Source organism: Talpa europaea, assembly GCF_964194135.1.
Source record: "Talpa europaea genome assembly, chromosome: 8".
NCBI lineage: Eukaryota > Metazoa > Chordata > Mammalia > Eulipotyphla > Talpidae > Talpa > Talpa europaea.
In genome coordinates this window covers 109503281-109527052 of record NC_140075.1, presented here as the reverse complement: position 1 = coordinate 109527052, position 23772 = coordinate 109503281, and the positions used below count along the sequence as shown (strand labels likewise).

Sequence of the window (23772 nt, the reverse complement as noted above, 5' to 3'; positions counted from 1 at the left end):
GTGAAGAGTGTGATCTCAGTTTGACTTTCTCCAATCAACTACTAAGAATTTCAGAGGAGATCCACCTCTACTCTTTGATTCTTGCTCAAACTCTTACCTGTCAGTGGTGTCACACTTTGACGCTTTGAACTTCATGTACTTCTCGAACAATGACACAGAGTCCTAAGCACCCATTCCTCTGAGAATGTGAGTTTCTGGTAAGGTCGTGGTGTGACATAGAAAAAAAAAAACAAAAACAAGACAAAACGATGGAATAAAGATCAGAGGACTAAGGTTTGGAACTGGACTAAGTGTTTCCCAGGGCCTTGGACCACCCATCTAAACTCTTAGCCTTCCCGTCCTCACATTGATATAATCATAGCAAAGTCAACTCACAGAATATTATGAGAATGCAAATAATGACTAAGAAAGCATTTGGAAATATATGGCATTAAAAAGTCTGGATGGCCCTAGAATCATCCTTTCCCTATTCCTGATTTGTTGTCATTTAAGCCTTTTCATGCCTCATGCTATGTCCTCATCTCTCAGTTTTGAATTCTGGCCCTTGGTTTTCCAGGGCTGCATTTGGATTATAAGTATCCAAACATTGGCTTCTTCCATGGTCTCTGGCTTGCCACTGTCTCCATCTTTCAGTCCTTCATTTTCTTTTCTAATAACCTTTTGCTTCTATTCTTGCAGACCTTATGTAGGTGCTAGTCCACACCAAGGCACCCCAGGAAAAGTAGCTCAAGAGTGCTCTTATCTTTTAACTGGGAGCTCTGCCTTCAGTTCTCTCCCCTTTACAGTTCATTCTCAACCCAGCATAAGTTCAGTTGCACAATCTTTTTAAAATACACATCAGGCCGATTTTGCAGCAGGGACCCTTCTTGCTGGAGACTGTGTGAACCCAGCAGAAGGCTCACCGAGGAGACAGAGGTTAAGCTGGGAGGCTTGCCCACACCGGGCACCTTCTAGCCTGCAGTTCCAGCCCAGAGGGGAGCAGCACCCACCGCTGGGGCAGACCGGGCGTGCAGGGGAGCTCGTTCCCGCATCGCCATTTTGCAGCAGGACCTTTCTTGCTGGAGACTGTGTGAACCAGCAGAAGGCTCACCAAGGAGACAGAGGTAAGCTGGGAGGCTTGCCCATGCTGGGCGCCTTCTAGCCTGCAGTTCCAGCCCAGAGGGGAGCAGCACCCACCGCTGGGGCAGACCGGGCGTGCAGGGGAGCTCGTTCCCGCATCGCCATTTTGCAGCAGGACCTTTCTTGCTGGAGACTGTGTGAACCAGCAGAAGGCTCACCAAGGAGACAGAGGTAAGCTGGGAGGCTTGCCCATGCTGGGCGCCTTCTAGCCTGCAGTTCCAGCCCAGAGGGGAGCAGCACCCACCGCTGGGGCAGACCGGGCGTGCAGGGGAGCGCGTCGCGGGCACCGGCATTTTGCAGCAGGGACCCTTCTTGCTGGAGACTGTGTGAACCCAGCAGAAGGCTCACCGAGGAGACAGAGGTTAAGCTGGGAGGCTTGCCCACACCGGGCACCTTCTAGCCTGCAGTTCCAGCCCAGAGGGGAGCAGCACCCACCGCTGGGGCAGACCGGGCGTGCAGGGGAGCTCGTTCCCGCATCGCCATTTTGCAGCAGGACCTTTCTTGCTGGAGACTGTGTGAACCAGCAGAAGGCTCACCAAGGAGACAGAGGTAAGCTGGGAGGCTTGCCCATGCTGGGCGCCTTCTAGCCTGCAGTTCCAGCCCAGAGGGGAGCAGCACCCACCGCTGGGGCAGACCGGGAGTGCAGGGGAGCGTGTCGCCGGCACCGGCATTTTGCAGCAGGGACCCTTCTTGCTGGAGACTGAGTGAACCCAGCAGAAGGCTCACCGAGGAGACAGAGGTTAAGCTGGGAGGCTTGCCCACACCGGGCACCTTCTAGCCTGCAGTTCCAGCCCAGAGGGGAGCAGCACCCACCGCTGGGGCAGACCGGGCGTGCAGGGGAGCGCGTCGCCGGCACTGGCATTTTGCAGCAGGGACCCTTCTTGCTGGAGACTGTGTGAACCCAGCAGAAGGCTCACCGAGGAGACAGAGCAGGGACCTGTCTTTGCTGGAGACTTGTGAACCCAGCAGAAGTTCCCCAGAGGAGCCAGTGGTGAACTGGGAAGGTCGCCCAAGATGCCGGCCAGTACCAGCAACACAGTGTCACAAGGAATACGGCAAATTAGAAAACAGGCAGTAGGGAGTAGAAAAACAACATGCAACCCAGCAACTCCTCAGCAAAATAGCACACCACAAAAAGAAAACCATCTACCAGATTGCAACGACAGTAACTTGGAAGAACTTCTGAGCCTTCCAGATAGAGAATTTAAAATTGCTGTGATTAAAAAACTGACAGAAGTCATAAAGGAAAACAATGATAAGGGGAAAATAATTAATGACCAGAAGAATGAAATTGAGTCCCTAAAGAGGGAAGTAAAAGAAATGCAGGAGATCAAAGAATTAATGGAGACGCTAAAGAACTCTGGGAAAAGCAGTGAAAGCAGAATAGATGAAATGGAAGAACGAATAAGTACTCTTGAAGACACAGAAATAAAAAGAACAAAAACAGAAAAAGAAGGAGAAGTACGAAGGAAAAAGACTGAAGAAAGACTTCGGGAACTATCTGACTCCATGAGGAAAGGAAATATAAGAGTTATAGGAATCCCAGAAGGAGAGGAGAGAGATGTAGGAACAGAGAAAATATTCATGGATATAATTGAAGAGAACTTCCCAAACGCTAAGAAGGATCTGAAAATTGATATACAAGAAGCAAGAAGAACACCAAACTTCCATGACAAAAGGAAAAATACAACAAGACACATAATAGTAAAGCTCCCAAGAATCCAAGACAAAGAAAAAATAATGAAACTAACAAGAGGGAAGAAACAGATAACATTCAAAGGGAAACCGATCAGACTGACATCAGACTTCTCTGAAGAAACACTACGGGCAAGGAGAGAGTGGAGGGACATAGTCAACAGACTCCAAGAAAACAGATGCCAACCAAGAATACTCTATCCCGCAAAGCTCTCCTTCCTCTTTGAAGAAAGAATATGGACCTTCCCAGACAAACAGAAACTCCGGAATTTCATTGCGACTAAACCCCCACTCCAAAAAATACTACAAGGAGTCCTAAAGCCAGAACCTCAGAGGGACGAATAACAACAAAAGAAGGCCAAAGAAAGTTATTAAAAGAATAAATAAATAAAATCAAAGGAAAGACAAACACAATGGCAAATACAGATGCTAACATATCAATACTAACTCTAAATGTAAATGGACTAAACTCTCCAATAAAAAGACACAGAGTTGCAGGCTGGATTAAGAAACAAAACCCAACCTTTTGCTGTCTCCAGGAAACACATTTAGCTGCAAAAGATAAAAATAGACTCAAAGTTAAAGGATGGAAAACAATTCTACAAGCAAATGGACCAAAAAAGAAGGCAGGAACAGCTATACTCATATCAGATAAAACAGATTTCAAACTTAAAAAGATAAAAAGAGACCCCAGTGGTCATTACATTATGATCAAGGGGATAATACTTCAAGAAGAAATAACACTCATTAACATATATTCACCAAACGAAGGAGCACCAAAATATATCAGACAACTATTGGCATCTCTGAAAACAGACATCAGAGAAAACACATACGTAGTGGGAGACTTCAACACACCACTATCAACAATGGATAGATCAACAAGACAAAAAATAAATAAAGACACTAAAGCTCTAAATAAGGATCTAGAGTGCTTAGGCTTAACAGACATATATAGAACACTAAACCCAAAAAAATCTGAGTATACATTTTTCTCAAGCGCACACGGATCATTCTCTAGGATCGATCATATACTGGGGCACAAGACAAACATCAACAGATACACCAAGATTGAAATCATACCAACCATCTTTTCTGACCATGAAGGCATCAAACTAGAAATAAACCATAAAGAGAAGGCAAGGTATTCTCCTACCTCGTGGAGATTGAAACCCACACTACTGGAAGTCCACTGGACTAACGAGGAGATAAAAGAAGAAATTAAAAAATTCTTTGAATTGAATGACAAGGAGGACACAAATTTCCTAAATGTATGGGATGCAGCAAAAGCATTAATAAGAGGAAAATATATAGCAATAGATGCTCACATCAAGAAACAAGAAAGAACTCAAAGAAACAACCTAATCTCGAAACTCAAAGATCTAGAAAAAGAACAACAAAAAAGCCCCAAAACCAGTAGAAGAAAAGAAATAATAAAAACCAAAGCAGAAATAAATGAAATCGAAACTAAAAAAACAATCCAAAAGATCAATGAAACCAAGAGCTGGTTCTTCGAAAAAATAAATAAAATAGATAAACCCCTTGCCAGGCTCACAAGGGCAAAAAGGGAGAAAGCACAAATAAATAGGATAATAAATGAAAGAGGAGAAATCACAACGGACACAGCAGAAATCAAAAGAATTATTAATAACTACTATGAACAGTTATATGGAAACAAGTTTAACAATCTAGAGGAGATGGACAAATTCTTACAACTCTACAATCACCCAAAGCTAGATAAAGAAGAAATAGAACACCTAAACAGACCAATTACAATTAGCGAAATTGAAATGGTAATCAAAAACCTCCCCAAAAACAAAAGCCCAGGACCTGATGGATTTACAAATGAATTCTACCAAACATTCAGAGACGAATTGGTACCTATCCTTCACAAACTCTTCCAAAAAATTGAGAAGGAAGGTATAATACCTAACACGTTCTATGAAGCCAACATTACACTAATACCAAAACCGAACAAGGACAACACAAAAAAAGAAAACTATAGGCCAATCTCCCTAATGAACACTGATGCAAAAATCCTCAATAAAATTTTAGCTATCAGAATCCAACAGTGTATCCATAAGGTAATTCACCACGACCAAGTAGGATTCATTCCAGGGACACAAGGATGGTTTAACATCCGAAAATCAATCAACGTTATCCAACACATCAACAAAAAGAAATATAAAAACCATATGATAATATCAATAGATGCTGAGAAAGCTTTCGACAAAGTGCAACACCCATTCATGATAAAAGCCCTTGAAATTCTTGGGATACAAGGAACGTACCTCAACATCATAAAGGCCATATATGACAAGCCAACAGCCAGTATCATTCTCAATGGTGAAAAGCTGAAAGCAATTCCATTAAGATCTGGAACAAGACAAGGATGTCCACTTTCACCACTGCTTTTCAATATAATACTGGAAGTCCTAGCCAGAGCAATAAGACAAGAGAAAGACATCCAAGGAATACAAATAGGAAAAGAAGAAGTCAAAATATCACTCTTTGCAGATGATATGATAATATACATAGAGAACCCCAAAAACTCCACAGAAAAACTAATTCAACTCATCAATCAGTTCAGTAAAGTGGCAGGATACAAAATCAACACGCAAAAGTCAGTAGCCTTCCTATATACAAACAATAAATCTGAAGAAGAAGAAATCAAAAAAACCATCCCTTTTATTATTGAAACAAAAAAAATCAAATATTTGGGAATAAATCTAACAAAAGAGGTAAAGGACCTATACAAAGAAAACTATAAAACACTGTTAAAAGAAATAGAAGAAGACACAAAGAAATGGAAAGACATCCCCTGCTCATGGATTGGGAGAATAAACATTATTAAAATGGCCATCCTACCAAAAGCAATATACAGATTCAATGCTATTCCAATCAAAATTTCAATGTTATTCTTCAAAGAAATAGAACAATTATTGATGAAATTCATATGGAATCACAAAAAACCCCGAATAGCCAAAGCTCTCCTGAAAAAAAAAGAAGGGAATGGAGGCATCACACTCCCAGACTTCAAACTCTACTACAAAGCCATAATCATCAAAACTGCATGGTATTGGAACAAGAACAGACATACAGACCAATGGAATCGAATAGAAAATCCAGAAATAAACCCACAGATTTATGGTCAACTAATCTTTGACAAAGGAGCAAAGAATATGCATTGGAGCAAAGAAAGTTTGTTCAATAAATGGTGCTGGGAAAACTGGGTCGCTACATGCAAAAGAATGAAGCTTGACCACTACCTCACACCATATACAAAAATCAACTCAAAATGGATTAAAGAACTAGACATAAGACCTGAAACCATAAAATACATAGAAGGAAATATAGGCGAAACACTACGTGATTTGCATATCAAAGACATCTTTACAGACACATCACCCAAAGCAGTGATAGTGAAGGCAAAGATCAACAGTTGGGACTACATCAAATTAAAGAGCTTCTGCACAGCAAAAGAGACAATAACAAAAACAAAGAGAAACCCCACCAACTGGGAGAACATTTTTGCACACAACACTAATGATAAAGGACTGATCACAAAAATCTGCAAAGAGCTGATGAGACTCAACAACAACAAAGAAAATAATCCAGTCAAAAAATGGACAGAGGAACTAAAAAGAAACTTCTCTGAAGAGGAAATGCGAATGGCCAACAGGCATATGAAAAAATGTTCAACATCACTTGCAATCAGGGAAATGCAAATCAAAACTACCATGAGATACCATCTTACACCAGTGAGAATGGCACATATTAAAAAAACTAGCAACAACAAATGTTGGCGAGGTTGTGGAGAAAAAGGAACTCTCCTGCACTGTTGGTGGGAGTGCAAACTGGTCCAACCACTATGGAGAGCTGTGTGGAGATTTCTGGACCTACTAAACATAGAGCTTCCACAGGATCCAGCAATTCCACTCCTAGGTATTTACCCAAAGAACACAGAAACATCAATTCCAAAGAACACCTGCACCCCTATGTTTATAGCAGCACTGTTTACAATAGCTAAGCTTTGGAAACAGCCCAAATGCCCAAAAATAGATGACTGGATCAAGAAGATGTGGTACATATATACCATGGAATATTACTCAGCATTCAAAAAAGATAAACACATGCAATTTGCAGCAACATGGATGACGCTGGAAGGGATCATGCTCAGTGAAATAAGCCAAAAAGAAAAAGAAAAATACCAGATGGTCTCACTCATAGCAGGGATCTAGAAAACTTAAATAAGGGACCAGGAAAATGAATAACTGTAAGAAAGTGAAAATCAAAATCAACAAAAACTATGAACCAGAGACACTTTTTGGGGGGTGGGTGGCGGGAGGGGAGGGATTGGGGTCAGAATGGGGGGATTGCAATTGTATGGGGAATATAAAAATAAAATTTATTAATTAAAAAAAAAAAATACACATCAGGCCATTTATCCCTTTCAGTAAAAATATGCAATAGTTCCTCCTGAGCTTCAGAATAAAGTCCAGATTTGTTGAGCTCAAAATCCAGTTTGACTTCTAAGACACCAACATGTCAGGAACCACAGACCCAATTATTTAAAAGGTACAATTAAACATTTTTCATTTTCTTAGATTACCTAGTAAATAAATATTACACTGAATGTTTTAATCTGTCTTGGGATTTCTCAGAGAAAAAGAGTTATTATATAAATCACTCATTGGCTGTCATTTTGTAGAGTGTGGAATACAGAATTGCATAAATGCTTACTACTGCTACATGTGTATCAGTACTTGGATTAACAAACCATTTGAAAGGCCTGTACTTTACATATCTTATACATGTAAATTACACATGTCTAGATTGCAACTAGGATTTAATTAGTTGGGCACTGGCAAATATTGGGTAAATGATTTTTTGTCATATAGAGTTGAGCTCTACTTTTCATGCAGTGAGAATACCATTTTTCTTTTAATTGTAGAACATTAATTGTAAACTTTGGGATGATATAATTTAAATGGATCTGAACAGACTATTAGGCATGTCAGTGCCTAACCTCTTGCCAAGCCGTATCTCTCTGCTAAGCTGTTGTGTACTATGTTACATAATCCCCTGCATTCATTTTCTCTACCTATTTAGCTTGGATGCGGACAAGGTGACTGCATTGTCTCTTCAACCTCCTTCTCAGTGTAAACACCACGTATAGAGAACAGATTTGGGGCAGTATTATGTTTTTCTAATGGAGAGTTTGGAGAATTGAATGGACTTAGAAATATGTGTTTGTCATTCTTTGATTTTGCCCGTTTTAGTTACATTCACCATCAACTTAGTGTGGTATTCAAGGTGATAAGAAAGTGCTGGAGCCTTAGCTTCTGGAAGGAAATTAAGGCAGATTAGGATCTTAGGAGAAAAACATCAGTTTTGAGAGTGTACAAAGGAACCATTTCTTCATAGTCCTCCCTCTTTCTCCTGCCAAGCAGTTTTATTTACTCTTGTTAAAGGCTGGGTTATATACGGTCAGTGCTGCTTCTCCCCATAACAAGCAGGAGGAAATTATCCCATGAATTAAAAATGATATAATTTTGCTTTTCTAGAATGTGATTTAGAGAGGCATGTTCAGTTGTTTATTGTTTTTTGACACATGGAGGTAATACCCTGGTTCTGGGGTGATGCTGTTCTCGGTAGCTTCCTCTGGCCTAGGGAACAGGTAACCTGAAAAAAGTAGTCGATTGATTGTGGGGGCTGTGAACTCTTGCAGTGATTTTCATTAGATCTTTGCAAGAGAAAGCACTAGGTTATATAAAACCTTCCTTGGTATATTTGCACAGAGATTAGCATAAATATGCATGTGATTTACATAGACTTCCCCCCCCCCCCCCCCGCATATTGGCTTTACTTCTTGTTTATTTCCTGTGACATTTCTCTTCTTTACACTGATGTCATTTTTCTTCTATGACCTTCCACATAGAACAAGTATTTTGTTCTGAACACACCCAGATTCCAGGGAGGGATGGGAGACATTTCTTTTGATGAACAAGTATGATTTACATTGAGTCAGGGGAATAGGTGTCTGGATCAATTTATCCAAGATTTTGGGATGGTTTGTAAGTCAATGAACAGATCTGTGAAAACATTTATGATCCTTAAGAAGTAGAGTTGGAACATATGGTATATCCAGACTGATGAACAAAAGGAAAATGCCAGTTAGAGACAAGCCCAAAGGCACTGGAATTCCAGAGCATTACAAACTCTGTGTCATCTTGGGCAACTCACTGGTTCCTACACATCATTTTCTTCCTGAACACAATAAGGGCATTAAATTAAATATTCTCTAAAATCGCTTATATCTTTAAAATTTATTATTTTGACAGATGCCTTGTTTTAATTATATGAAAAATATTAAGCACCATGTAGCACATTAAATAATATCCTGGTATCTTGCTGTTTCATGTCAAACTTTGCCCCTTTGAAGGGTACTCGGTGATTAATGTAAGCTTCTCTTAAGAGGTCCTCCTTTTCTTGCTCATTTATCTCAGTTCAGTGGGCACACAAGGTGCGACTTAAATGTTTATAGAAGACACCCATTAATATACCATGTATAGTGCCAAGGACAGGCATAAGACTTGACCCTGCACATTTGTGTCTATAGGAAAAGAGCTTAGTGGTGACAACACATTTGATTTTGCTATCTTCTACTCTAGATCAGGGTCACGTCCAGGTCTGCTAAACAAGTGCTTCTCTGGTTGCAGTATAACAAAGACATTTCCTTGAAATGAAAGATCAAGACAGTAATAGGATACTCAGGAATGGATAATTCTTTCAAACATACAGATTATGTCATATTTCTCTTCTCTGATTTTATTTTTGGGGAAATTTTTGGTAAAATGCACCAACATGGGTTAAATGCTGAGTAGTACTTGCTGCTTGTATATGTGTAAGTGATAGTATTGTCATTTATAGGTGGGTAGGTTCCTTTTGCTTATACCGGTTATGTGTACAAACAGAAATATTCAAGGAAGAAAACATGTATCATTGAGTCCCTATGGAACACACAGACAAATGTAATATCTTCTGTAAGTCTTTGGAATGTGAGTTGAGATTTACATTTTAATCATGTTATGATGCTACTTAATAATTAATTGAATAATATATATTGGGTGGTCATCTTTTCACATTATGAGAGTGACTCATTTACTTCTGACTTCATGATGAGAAAATATATCTTTTATTTTACTTAAGTGCTGTAATGGATGATAAGGATTAGAGTTGAGGTGGAATTGGCTTTGGTTACTAAGACCGAAGTATAGTTCTCATAAGGAAAGTGAAATTCCCTCAACCTCATTTTGTAACCCCCAGTCTTTAGAGGGGAACTACATATCTAAAATTGTATTGTTGCCCATGTCTTCATTAATGAGGTGCTTTTGATAGCTCTTGACCAATCCTGAAAGGAAGTAGGTTGCCGAGACTGTCAAGAGGATAGATGAGAGGGCCTCCCTGGTGGTGCAAGGGATTAAGATACAATCTATGAAACTATTTGCGCCACTGCAGCAAGAGTTTGATCCCCTGCCAGGGAGTTACCCACATGGCACTGTAGACCTCTCCTGACTTGCCTGCTGCTCCCCTCAGCAGCGTATTTCAGTCAGTCTGCCTATTCTGTTCCCCACTTTCTCTGGTGAATCCTCTCACCCCCCACACCTCTGGCCTACACCCCAGTTTTTGTATGCATAAATAAATCTTTTTTTTTAAAGATTACAGATGAGAGTCTGCATGCTGTGTGCAGAAATGATAACTCAAATCAACAAATGATTAAATGAAATAAATCCTGTCCTCTTAACTTGACTAGTCTACCTTTGTAACTACCTGATAAGCCAGGTTATCATTTATAACTTTTGGATTCCTCAGAGTTCTGCACTGGTTAATGGTAGCACAGAGAGAATACTCTATCCTTAGCTTGTGGCCTTTTCTCCTTCTCTTCCCACCTTTGGCTTCATCCTGTGTCACAAAGGGCCTGTATAAATACACACAGATGTCTTAGCCCACAAAGACAAACTCTATCCAAACCCCCACAAATAGCTCCTGTGATGAGTTCTCAGACCTCCAGGATACATACTGATGGCCTGGTTTGTCTTCAGAGACACGGTCCAGGGATGTGATTTGCATGAGCCCTGGAAACATACCATAGGCCCCTTAGGTAAGGAATCACAGGACCCCAGTGTCTGGAATATATACTTGAAAGAAAAAATGGGCACCAGTGGAATGTGGAACTTGTGTCTGTGGGGAGAGATGTTCCATAGAATGGTTCTAACTGGGCCATCTTAAACTGGACACCCTCAAAGCAGAGTCTAAGGGAGGCACTGCAGTCTTGTCAAAGCTTTTTTACCAAACATCATTCTGTTCCCTTTTCCTCATCTGCTTGATCATCTTCTCAGGGCCAACCTCCTATTTAATAGCCCAATCACGTTCCATAGGGCCCGGAGTCTACTGTGGAAATCTAAGTCAACTGGGTTATTGATGGATAGGAATCAGAGCCAAGCCTTTCACGGTACTTGATTTTTAGTTATTGGTCAATAAAAGGTACCAAAAACTAAAGGACTCTTTGTGGCAGAACAGTTAATTATTCATTCTAAACCAGGTCTCCTATGAACATTTACAAGCCATCACTAAGCTAAAGCAATGTGAGCCTCACTTAACCATTTAGCATGAAATGTCCCTTTAGGTTTTTCTATGAGGGTATTTGAAGGAAGCTGTCAGCACCCTGCACCCTGTGCTGGCCTCCTACCCAGTGTGGACAAGGCCTTCTTCACTGGTTTTCCTGGTATTTCCATGGAGGTTGTGTGGAGAAGCTGGAGCCAGGGCTGTGCTGGAATTAGCCCACTGGCAGGGCAGTGCCCTTGGGGCATGCTCTCTGGTGTTTGCACAGATGTGACACAGGCCGGTCAAGTGTTGAATGTTTTCCTCTTTCCTTTCCCTACAGCTCGAGAGGAGAATGTGGCCACTTTCCGGGGCTCAGAGTACCTGTGCTACGACCTGTCTCAGAACCCAATCCAGAGCAGCAGCGATGAAATCACCCTCTCCTTTAAGACCTGGCAGCGGAATGGGCTCATCCTGCACACGGGCAAGTCTGCTGACTATGTCAACCTGGCTCTGAAGGATGGTGCGGTCTCCTTGGTCATTAACCTGGGGTCTGGGGCCTTTGAGGCCATTGTGGAGCCAGTGAACGGCAAATTCAACGACAACGCCTGGCACGATGTCAAAGTGACTCGCAACCTCCGACAGGTAATGGCTGAGGGGAGAGAGTGCCCGCGGGCTCCTCTGAGGGCATTGGGGAGGAAGCTTGTGAAGCAGGTGACTGATGGGTGAGGTGGAGAGGGATGGAGAGGCCGGTGTGGACTCATCCAAGTCTAACTTTCTCCCAGTCTTTGCAATTTCACAAGGAAAATTATTGAAATATGTTTCCTCTCATACTTCAATTTCCCACTGGTGCTTGCTATTTAAGAAAAAACTTCACTTGTATAGATAATAAAAGTTATAAGTACTTTCATTCCTTTTATTCTGCTTTCCTTTTTGTCATTTTCTTAATTACATCGGGATCTTGTATTATTGTTAAATTCAATTAGGGAGAGCGTTTTATTTCTGCAGCTTGATAGATTTTCCTCATTCTTCTGAATATCTGTGTTTTTCTTTTTGATTAAGTTAGTCATTACCAATGATGCCATCATTTTAACACCTTCCTGGAAAAAAACCTTCCTTTGTCTCTTCCTTTTAATTTACCACCCCCTTTCACTGTAATTTTTTTGTTGCGTTAACCTCAAGCCTTGGAATGAATTAGTTGGAATCTTTCAGAATTCCTCAGTTTCTCTGTTCCTGGTACGGTGGCCCTACTTTATTGCCCCTGTTTCTACCTCCGAGACTCTTCAGTTGACTGGGAGGCCTGGAAAGTGGAAGGACACAAATAAAAAAGTCAACTTTGGAGCAGCCTTTCCTGGTTCTGTCCGTGCTGGGGAGCTCCATCGCTTGCCGATCCTAAGTGGGCAACTCGTCAGGTGACAACCCTCTCAGAGAGCCTTAGCCAAGTGAAGTGATTTTTAACTCCAGAACCAATTAATAACAATAATAATAATAAGAAGAAGAAGCCAAAATTAGTAAAAGAAAAGCATTTTCTATAAAAGTCAAGGTCTGTGCTGAGGCTGCCTTTTCTAGATTGCTATGTTCACATGATTTTGCCATGAAACCCAGCTGGACAGCATTTAGCTTTTATTAATCAGAAAACATCATACAGATTTCCAGAAAGTGTTCGTTGAAGTTTCTTGTGCAATGTGATTGATTTAATGTCTTCTCAGGTCAATATGAAACTGTAAGAACTGACAGGTGTTTGCATGTTTTCTGCTTGATAAAAGTGTAATCCTTTGTCATGCAAAAGAAATGGTGCAGGCACACCCAGGTTGGAGACATGGTATTCAAAACACCAATTTCCACTCTTACTTGTGTCAAGGAAGTGATTTGGTTGGAAGATTCTATCCTGTCTGTGGTGAAGTTACCAAATAACACAATGCTTAGAGTCCCCAATGATCCTAATACATAGGGACTGGACATTTTTGAATCACTGTTGTAGGTTTTTCCTTCTGGGACAAAGAATTGCCAATGTTTTCTTTCATTATCCCTCATCCAGACATAGTCAGAAGAGACTTCCACTACTGTCAAGAGGATCCAGGTCAAATTTCCATTTGCTGATATATAAGGGCTTGATATGTTTGAGTTGCAGACTAGAGCAAAACGTGAAATATGACCTTCTGCCAGTGTTGACTGGCATTATTCAGTGGAGATGTGGCTTTTCCAGAATTGGGGAGCAGAATCAGGTCATGTTTCTTAACAACTCTTCTGTTTCTTTAACTCTCCCACCCTACATACTTCCTGGTCATTCTAGAATAGTTTCAACTCGCCAGAGAAAGGCTTACTTTTATTTCTACTAAAAACACTTTTCAAAAATAGAATTGGGCTACAGTATGTCCTTCAAGTTGAGAGGGGATAGATAAACTGTAACTCAGATCTGGGTTGCTCTGTTTCAGCCAGAGCCAGCAGAGGGAGGCCAACCTAGAGGGTTTCTCCTCCAAGTTCCAGGCCCCGTCTCCTCTCTGTGCCTTTGGACAAGCCATTTAACCTTTCTGCACTACAGTTTCCAGTTATGAAATGATGATTACAATCCTCCTCAGCCATGTGTGGTGGCTAAATATGCAAAGCACCTTATGTTCCAGAAGGATTATGAGCTCGTCCATGGTCTGTGTACTAGACTCGTTGTGACATGAGCACAATTTACAGGCTGAGCACCCCATCTCAAAGGTGACTGTGTCTTTCTGTCACTGAGAATGCAGTTAAGTATTGCTCACAGGTCTAGACAAGGCTACAGACACCCCTGCTTGTTGGGGGCATTTCTTGGCAGAAGGAGTATGAATCTTAGAGAAAACACCCCCCCCCCATTGAACATCATCGAAATCCTGACTGAATGTTGCCTCTAAATGCAATTTATTGAAAGAAGAGAGAGAATCTCAGAAAAAGAGAGTTGACTTTGCAAATGCAATCTTTCAGCACTGAGACATCTGAGATGATTATTTTGCCCATTAAAAATACATTTATAACATCTTTTTGAGTTCTCTAGGATACATTTGAAGGGATGGGAAACCCTTGTCTATTTCAATTAAACTGTAAATTGCTTCATAAATATTTAATAACAAGCTTATGGCAGTCTCGTCTTTTTTGGGGAAGGTTGAATATCTTCTGTGACAAAAACACATCTGAGGAAGGCTGACTTGGAGTTTCCTGGCATATTCATTACCAAATGGAGCAGAACTTTCCCTATTTCTTCCTTTATGGTCAGGTACTCATGCTTCCGCCTTTGAGCCACATCAAGACCAAGACCAATTCCTTTATTGGTGATTCTGATTTAAGGAAGGAATGTGGATTATTTGTTCCCAACTGTCACTGGGATTAGGGACCGATATGGTGATCTATTTGCATGAGGTTTTTCTGGTCTTTGTTTTCTGCTCCATGACCTTGCCTGAGCCCAAGGTCAGGGCCAAGGTGAATTGTTTTAAGCCTATCAGCCACTTTGTCAAACCACAAACACAAAACTGGGGTTACTGACTGCCAGTCTTCCAACTTCTTAACTCAGGGTGTGTTGACAATTTAACGTTTGACAACAGTAATAAGAAGACTAATTGTAGGGCTTCTCTAATCACATTTAACCTGCCCTACTTCTCTGCCTTCCACACAAGAAATTGCTTGAAAACTTAAAAAGTACACTTAAAGAGGAATGCTTCCCAAAGGAAGCATTATCACAAACCCAATACAGTAACTTCATTGGGAATAAAGAAGACCTCGATGACTTTTTGGTACTTTCTAATGATACGGTTACTCCTAACTGAAAGCAAAGGATGCAGGAGAATGACCCCCTCCTGCCACACAAATGCACAGTTGAGGGGGATACAGATCTTTAATTACTATGGAAGCCCTGAGTGAGCTGCATCCCATAGCCTTCCTGTGTTAGGTGTGACCTGTAAATGTAAGTTCTTTTCATTTTGGGAGAAAGTCATGAGCATCCAACACATGTAGTCAAAGTCAGATGTGAAAAAATAAATTCACAGTCTATTGGTATTTCAGTTTTCTTTATCTATCAATGTGTATCATGATAACATTTGGGGTTTGGGGGCATCTTTTCTTTCAGGACAGGTGCAACATGTGTGTGATAGAGGGTGGGATGGGGGGGTGCTGTTTATCAGAAGAGCCCTTGGGAAGTAAGTATGACGCTACCTCCTCACTGGGGTGAGTTCTGGTCTGAGTGGGACTGGGAAGAGCCGGGGAGTTGAGTCACGGGGTGGCTGGATGGCAGCTACTTTCCTGGCCTGGGTGCCAAGGTTTTCCATAGAGTCCTGGTCTCATTGTCTTCCCCCACTCTCTTTTTCTGTGTTGGGTGCCTTTTTTTTGAAAAACTAACACAAGATCATTCATGCAATGTGTCATTTTACTAACCAACTGATGTACTAACACCCTAACGACTCATCTTTGCTTTTAGTTTTTTTAATTAACAATCGTTCTGTTCACAATTTTTAATTTCCTTTCTTCCCCCTTCTCCGCAAAGCACTCAGGCATCGGACACGCTATGGTAAACAAACTACATTGTCTGGTAGATATCATTCTTATTGTCTCTTTTTTTGGGTTTGCCGTGTGTTGCCCCTTTTCCTTCCCAAACCCCTCTTTTATCCTCTTCAGACTTGTTTCTTCTTCTTTTACAATTTCTTTTGTTGAATTCAATGCAAGCCTTTCTTTTTCTTTAAAAAAATAAAGCAGAGCAAGGGGAGGCACCTGTCCTGGAACTATCTGGACGAGTTTGGTGCATACGGTTTCCTTTTCTTCAGTTTGTAATTTTTTTTTTCCCAAAAATATTTTTTTAAAAGAGAGTTTCTCCATTTAGCTCAATTTGTTTTGTTTTCTTATTTTGCAACTCCCAAGTTACAGACTAGGGCTGGCAGAGATTTCTATTGAGAACTTTCTTCTCTCCACGTTTTCCTCTCTCTCACTCTCCCGACTTTTCCCTTCTCCCCACGCCTTAACCCCCTTTTTCTTTCCCTTTTGTGTGGCCCACAGAGGCTGCCGCAGGTGGTCTCACCTGACACCCCACTGAGGCCAGCGGGAGCTCCGCCCACTGTGCTCCCCCCTCACACTCTGCATGGCATGTTCCTGTCTCGTGTGGATTTCCCCACTGGCATCAGATTATGTGCCCTCCTCTCCCTGCTCATTACTAACAACTTACCAGCCATCAACCCAATTCCAGTTTCTTTTCTCTCTCTCTTTTCCCCCCTCCACTCTTATTGATTCTCCTTTCATCCTTCCCATATTTTGGGGTTGGGTTTGGACGTTTTCTTTTCTTTTTTTTTGAGCGAGGGAGGTGGTAGGCGGGGGAAAGCCGACCCTTTAGTTTTGAGTGTTCTTTGTTTTTCTGTCACTTCCATCCTGATTTTCAGTTTGTTCAGTGCATGTAAGTGTGAAGTGGATTTTGGTTCTTTCACTGAGTTCTCCTCACCCCTTCCCTCGTCCCGACCTTTTTTCTTCTGCCTTCTCTCTTGGCTCGGGATAATTTTCGCATGGGTGTGTCGGCGTATGATGTGCACACGCTTTGAAGCTCCAACTCTTCTCTCTGCCTCCTGCTCCTCTCATGGATGTTGGGTGTGTGGGTGCTATTTCTTCCCTGGGGGCATTATTATGATTATTTTGGTTATCATGCCTTATCATTCATTTCTTTTTGTTAGTGTTGCCTTTTTGGTTTGGGTCATTTCTTCCCTAGGGGGTGGTGATGGCAATGAAGGGAGGGTGGAGGTTGGTGTTCCGGGGTCTTCCATGGCATGTATCATCCATGACATATCAACATTGACGCCCTCACCTTCCCTCCCTGAATGCATGTTTGTCAGTGTGGTGTGAGTCCAAAAAGGAAACAAAGAAAAAAAGAAAAGAAAAAAGAAAAGAAAAAAGGAAAAATACCATCCACAGCCAAAGACCAACCCCTACCAAACCCATTGTTCAATGTCTCCTTTGCTGTTTTTCACCACCACCATAATTAAGTCATTAAAATATAAGTGATCATTTTACCGATGAACTAAGACAAGTGCTATCATCTGAGGATAGTTCCATTTTCTAGCCTGACCAAGTGGAGAGTTGCAATGGTTGGAGCAAGTCGCTCAGCGTGGCAATTCCCAGGAATCCGCAGGGGATGCTGGAAGCTTGGGCCACGGGGGAGACAGACTAGAAAATGGAACTTGGCTACACATACCAAAATCAAACCAAATTATAGAGAATACCTCACCAAAATCTGAATGAAAGTGACGCCACAGGTAGGGGAACCCTCCAACTCTTGATAGGACTATAAGGTCATTGTTGGGAATTTTTTTTGTCCCTATGTCCCTCTACCAGGTGACAATCTCTGTGGATGGCATCCTTACCACAACGGGGTACACTCAAGAAGACTACACCATGCTGGGCTCAGATGACTTCTTCTACGTGGGAGGAAGTCCAAGCACCGCTGACTTACCAGGCTCCCCCGTCAGCAACAACTTCATGGGCTGCCTTAAAGAGGTAACATTCACATACCCCACTAAATGCACTGACTGAGAACAAATGGAATTTCTAATTCAGTTAGTGGAGTTGCCCTTGAATCTAGTCTATGAGGCTATCAGTTGTAGCGGAAAAGATGCTGGATCCTACATTTCAGTTTCCTTGTCTAACTAAAGGGGCACATTGACACCCCAGGTGGCTGTGATTGATACAATGAAAGAAAAACCATAGCTAAAAGACTTTTGGCATGACAAGGAGCTAGACACTTGCTTTACCTGGCTAGTACCAATGTTCTAGCTAAATGTGGCTCAATTTGTGGATGGGTATCTTGTCTAAAACATAACAAATGCATTATTTTACATTTGTCAAGCTTGGTGTTCCCAAGACTGATTATTTGAGATGAAAGAAAATCCTCAGAATATAACATTAAGGCCCAGAAGACTGATTTTTCCTTTTTCCATTTTCCCCCTGGAAAGCTGGCAGCTGTGAGAAAGCAGTGGGGCTTTGCCATGACTCATTTATTGTTATTGTAGCTGATATGTTGAGGCCTCTATCTGAGAGCAGAGGAGCCTCAGTTGAGTGTAAGTTCAACCTCTAAGGTCAATTGTTGAGGCAAAAAGAATCAGACTTGATTTGCTAGAGTTCTTTCAGGACAGTCATCAGAGCAGCACATTGCACATTTTTTATTAATCTGAGCTAAGCTTGATTGCCTAAGATGTCTACACCATTTCTCTGGGGAAATTCCTTGAGAAGCCAACAGTGATCCTTCCTGTAGATAAAGATCCATGGTGACTTGTTACAAACCTCCTCTTGGGGCAAGTGTTTTTTTTTTTTTTTTTTTTAAGATTTATTTATTGTTATACAAGAGCTGGGGTATAGGCCAGAGGCATGGGAGGGTAAGAGGACAGAGCGGGGAGCAGAACTGGCAGATTGACTGAAATACACCACTGAGGGGAGCAGTGGGCGAGATAGGAGAGGTCTGCTGTGCTATGTGGGACCCTTTACCGGCCGGCCGGAATTGAACCCACACTGTAGAGGCTGCAGACAGATTCACAGTGCAGTGCTCAACCTACTGCACACTGGGGAGGCCTTGTTTTTTTTTTAATATTTTATTTATTCATGCATGCAAGAGCTGGGGTACAGACCAGAGGTGTCGGGGGTGAGAGGATTCACCAGAAACAGAGTGGGGAACAGAACAGGCAGATTGACTGAAGTACACTGCTGGGGTGAACAGTGGGCTAGGTCTGCTGCGCCATATGGGTTGCTCCCTGGCTGGCTGGGGATTGAACTCATGCTGCAGAGTCTTCGGACTGCTTCATGGTGCAGTGCTTAACCTCTTGCACCACCAGGGAGGCCCCTAATCATTTTATTCTTACTGTGGGAATTTGAAATCCGCTGGACACCAGTGATACATGTATGACATGACATTGCACGGGTGTTCACTCTCTCCATTCACTGGTGACCATGTCAAGACAGGAGTGTGTGTGTGAGATGCCTGGCGTGTAGTAGGTTCCTAATATGTGGTTATTGAATAGATAAGTTTATCAAGCGATCATCAAGTGCCTTGTTTGTGCTATAATTAAACTAAGCAGCTTTTTGCAAACCATGGTTTCCATGCTCCAAGACTTTATGAGCACAGACGAAATGAGACTGATAAGTCACAGGTTACAACCAACTGCTGGATAGAGACTAAATGTTCTAATTGAGTAGAGGAAACATACATTTTGGTAGGAGAGGGCGTTGGTGAAGAATTGCTATCTGAGCTGAGCCTTGCTATAATAAACCACTTGTGAATTGAGAGGAAGGGGTAGGAAGGAGATATGACAAAGACAGAAAATGTGATTGTGACTTTGTGTTGTCCTGGATCTGAAGAAAAAAATATAGTAGAGAGCCCAGAGTGTTTTGCTCTCTCTGCTGGACATGACTTAGGTTTCTGCTGGCTGGCAGGATTCCGCTGGTCTATCCTGGTGGAATGGCAGCAGGCATACAGTACTTCTTCCCTAAATTTACTTCCACTTGGGTAGAATATAGGTATAAACTACTCAGTGTCTGATGAAGCCAAAAAGACTCTTAAACACCGTCAAATCACATTGCATTGAATTGCACTCTGGTCAGAAATAGATAAGAACATTCTGTTACCACGTGTTTGACTAAGGAATGAATGAGGCTTTGATTGCTGTGGAGAGCTATTTTGTTTTTGTAGTAAAACAGCCCGGAGCATGGAGTTTCTTCTGGACACGACTAGACATGGTGTCTATGACTAATTTCCCCCTGTATACAATTACATCAAATTATCTCTTAATTATGTACTTGGAGACAAAAGACTAGTTTTCCAACTGCATATCTATCACTCAGGAAAAGGATGCCCTTTGAACATTTTGACACAAGTCTCATAAAAACCAAACACTATCTCTGATATCTATCCATGTAGAACCTAACGTCAGTAAAAATCTACACACACACACACACACACACACACACACACACACACACTCCAGTGAGAGAGCATAAAGCTTCAAATGCCTGTGAAATGTGTGTCCCTTAATAACTTAAAAATTAAACAGTTTGGAAAAGCAGTGGTAAGGACATAACAGCAATTTCTAAAGAAAATACCTATTTTAACTAGCAGCATAAATTTGCATTTAAAACTATAGCAAGTTAGAAAAAAAGAAAAGCCCAAAATTTTAGAGGGACAGTAGGCACAATTAAAACTTTTATTAATTTTTGCCTCCCTCTTGCCTTTATGTATTTAGTGTCTTTCTAAATGACATGGAAGGCTTTTGCATTTATAGTGTTTTAAACAAGTAAATTTAAGTCTTATATTGTCCCAGTGTTCCATTTCATCATTACAACTCACTTTTTTTTAATGGGCGTGTCTAGGAAATTATTCTATTGTTCTTTTCATTTCTCTTTGACAATTAGCTAAACAACAGGCATTTCCAGCTATGCTCGAATTAGCTCCTCAACAAATCCCACTTTACACACCCTTAGAAAGGTCTTCAATTAGTTTAAAATCCTCCCTCCCTCCCCATGTCCTTATTCCCTTTGGTTGGTCTTATTTTGCCCTTTGTGGCTCTACATTGCCTTAAGATGAACTGGGTACTTTTATGTGTCATTTTTTTCAAACTGGAGAGATGGTAAATGGGTTCTAGGGTCCCTATCCCATAATGATACCTTGTGTGTGGCACACAATGGTTTTACCTTTGGAATTATAGTTCACTCACACCCGAAAGGTAGCTTGGGACTCCAGTGACTGTTGATGGCACCTGTGTGCATACCTCCTGACTTGATACTACTGTAGAAGCCACAACCAAGAGTGAACGGTTGTTTTCAAACTACTGGTTCTCAATGCACCTCAGTTATCAATACAAGACTTGTGTCCTCAGAGTCAACATTGTGTTCCTCTTGTTTTCATGTGTCTGTCTTATTTGGGTTCTTCTTGTGTGCTCAGGTCTTAGAATAGTTCTTGGTACCAGTGGGCTTTCTGTAATATTTGCTGAATGAAATCAGATGTTTGTAAATTAATAAACAACTTTTAGACAAATGCGCTTAGGTACTGTTAACCATGTGACTTTCTAAGGAGCACTGAAAACATCTTGAGATGGTGATCATTGAATCTTTCAGGACTTTCTAGCTATTTATGAAATTAAAAGAAAGGTTTAGAGATCTTTATTTTTTTAGACATACTTTATTTTTTTAATTTATTATTTTTTTTTATACAAGAACCTGAGTACAGACCAGATGTGTGGGAGGCTGAGAGGATTCACCAGAGACAGAGCAAGGAACAGAACAGGTAGATAGACCGAAATACACTGCTGAGGGGAGCAGCTGGTGAGACAAGAGAGATCTGCCGCACCATGTGGGTTTCAACCCCGCTGGCCAGGATCAAACCCGCACTGCAGAGGCTGCAGACAGCTTCCTAGTGCGGCACTCAACCACCTGCACCACCAGGGAGGCCCCTAGAGATCTTTATTTTTTAAAGTACATTTTTATTAAATATCGTTCACAGTATTGTATATGATTTAATGGAATGTATGTTACCACAGCTCCCCCACTACCAAAGCACCCATGGGTCCTCTACCCCACTTTGTTCAAAACCCCATCCTCTCTCAATTCTGCAGTCATATTTCTAGGATTTGATTTGATTTAGTTTTGTCTGTTCCTCTGTTTTATTTCACTCTATTCCATATATTAGTGAACTCATCCAGTGTTTGTCTTTTCTTTCTGTCTTATTTCACTTATCGTAATCTCCTCCACTTCCATCCCGCTTGTCACACATGACATAAGTTTGTCTCTCTTTATAGCCGAGCTGTAGTCCACTGTGTGTATATATCACATCCTGTTTATCCACTCATCTGTTATTGGGCACTTAGATTGCTCTCATGACTTGACTGTCGTAAATATTTATTATATTAACAGGCTTAGCAAGGCTAAAAGAAAAGGGTTGGAACTTCCTCTAGAAAGAAAGGGATTGAAAAGGTGTGGAGGGGGTAACCTATATAATGAAAACAAAAATGCCAGTTTTAAAATCAGAAAACCTGGATGAGAACACCAGCTTTCTCATTGGCTGTACAGCCTGGAATACACCACTGTCCTTATTCGAGTCCTTACTCATACATGAATCTAATAAGGCCTTTGTTCATCTTAAGAACAAATGAAATAATATACATAAAAGTGAAACCATATGGAAATATGGTGATTATAATAATAATTACTATGGATATGCACTGCATCTTGTGAAACAGTTTCTGAATATACATAAAAGCTTAAGTGACTATGCACTACCAAGTGCTTATCTCTGTATTTTCCACATTAGCAAATTACTGCCAGCAGGGGAAATAAACTTTATTCTGAGGTTTGTCCAACTACACTCCTCATCTCCAGGTAGGAAGAACCCATCCCCACCCACCCTCAGTCATTATCTTGTTTGTTGCCTTCATTCATTTGTTGTTTGAAAACTGTCAGTCTCACTCTATTAACATATGAACTCCCTGAGGACAAAGGCCCCCTCACTTGTCACTTCACAGGTGTTTCTCCAGCACTGAGAAGAATTCCTGGAATAAAAAAAAAAAAATCACTCAATAAGCATGTTTCAAATAAATAACTGAATAAATAATGAATGAACTGACTTATTGAACTCTAAAATCTGGTCAAACTTAGCTCAACAGATCCATGCCACGGAAGACAATGACAAAGCTAAGCTATAAGAATGAATCAGACATGGTTCCTGCCTTATAGACCCTCACGTTTAGTGGAAGAGACAGACACACAAATATAATTTCAATGAAAGGCAGTTAGTGCACAAAAAAGCACTAACAGGTTCAATAGGACTTCTGGGGAGCAGAACTTCACATATCCTGGGAGTTAGGAAAACCCCATGGAGGAGGCAACACCCAAGGGGGAGCTTGAAGATGAATAGAAGTAAACAGGACATTGGGGGGATTGGTGCTTCGGGGCAATGGAACTGGGTGTGCCCAGGCATGGAGACAGGACCCATCAAGGTGCCTGGGTGCAGAGCTAATGGTTTGCTAATTTCAAGACACAAAATACAAGAGTATGAGTTTTCAAAATGTAACCACAAAGTTCAGTAGGGGCTAGATGACAGAGCTTCATTTCATGCTGTACCCTTAGATTTTATTCTATTGGAACCATTGTAGGAACTTAAGTAGTAGAATGACGTGGTCATATTGGTTATCTTGTGCAACAGAATTAAAGTTCCTTGAGGACTCGAGGTCCATCCCCTACTTCTCCCCAATATATATTTTTACCCAGATATATGAGGAGCAGGATTGGGATGGGTGTGGCTCCGGTTTAGCATTGGGTTGGCAGAGTATCCCTCTGAATCTTGACATTTCTACAGAAAAGATTTTCTTTCCAGTTCGCATT

The 23772-nt window shown here is 41.3% G+C and overlaps 1 protein-coding gene across 14 annotated transcripts in view; it reads left to right on the top strand.

The window, feature by feature from the left end:
• NRXN3 (neurexin 3) overlaps window positions 1-23772 on the top strand; it is a gene marked incomplete at both ends in the record, with an annotated part of 1501492 nt that overhangs the window by 367704 nt on the left and 1110016 nt on the right. For 7 of the 14 annotated variants that reach the window (XM_084241403.1, XM_084241402.1, XM_084241405.1 and 4 more), the window contains 2 exons: window positions 11762-12063; window positions 17746-17907. In XM_084241403.1, coding sequence (XP_084097529.1) covers window positions 11762-12063; window positions 17746-17907 — 464 coding nt within the window. Of the gene's footprint in view, window positions 1-11761; window positions 12064-17745; window positions 17908-23772 lie in introns of those variants that run through there. The other 7 variants (XM_084241395.1, XM_084241396.1, XM_084241393.1 and 4 more) reach the window with 2 other exon arrangements.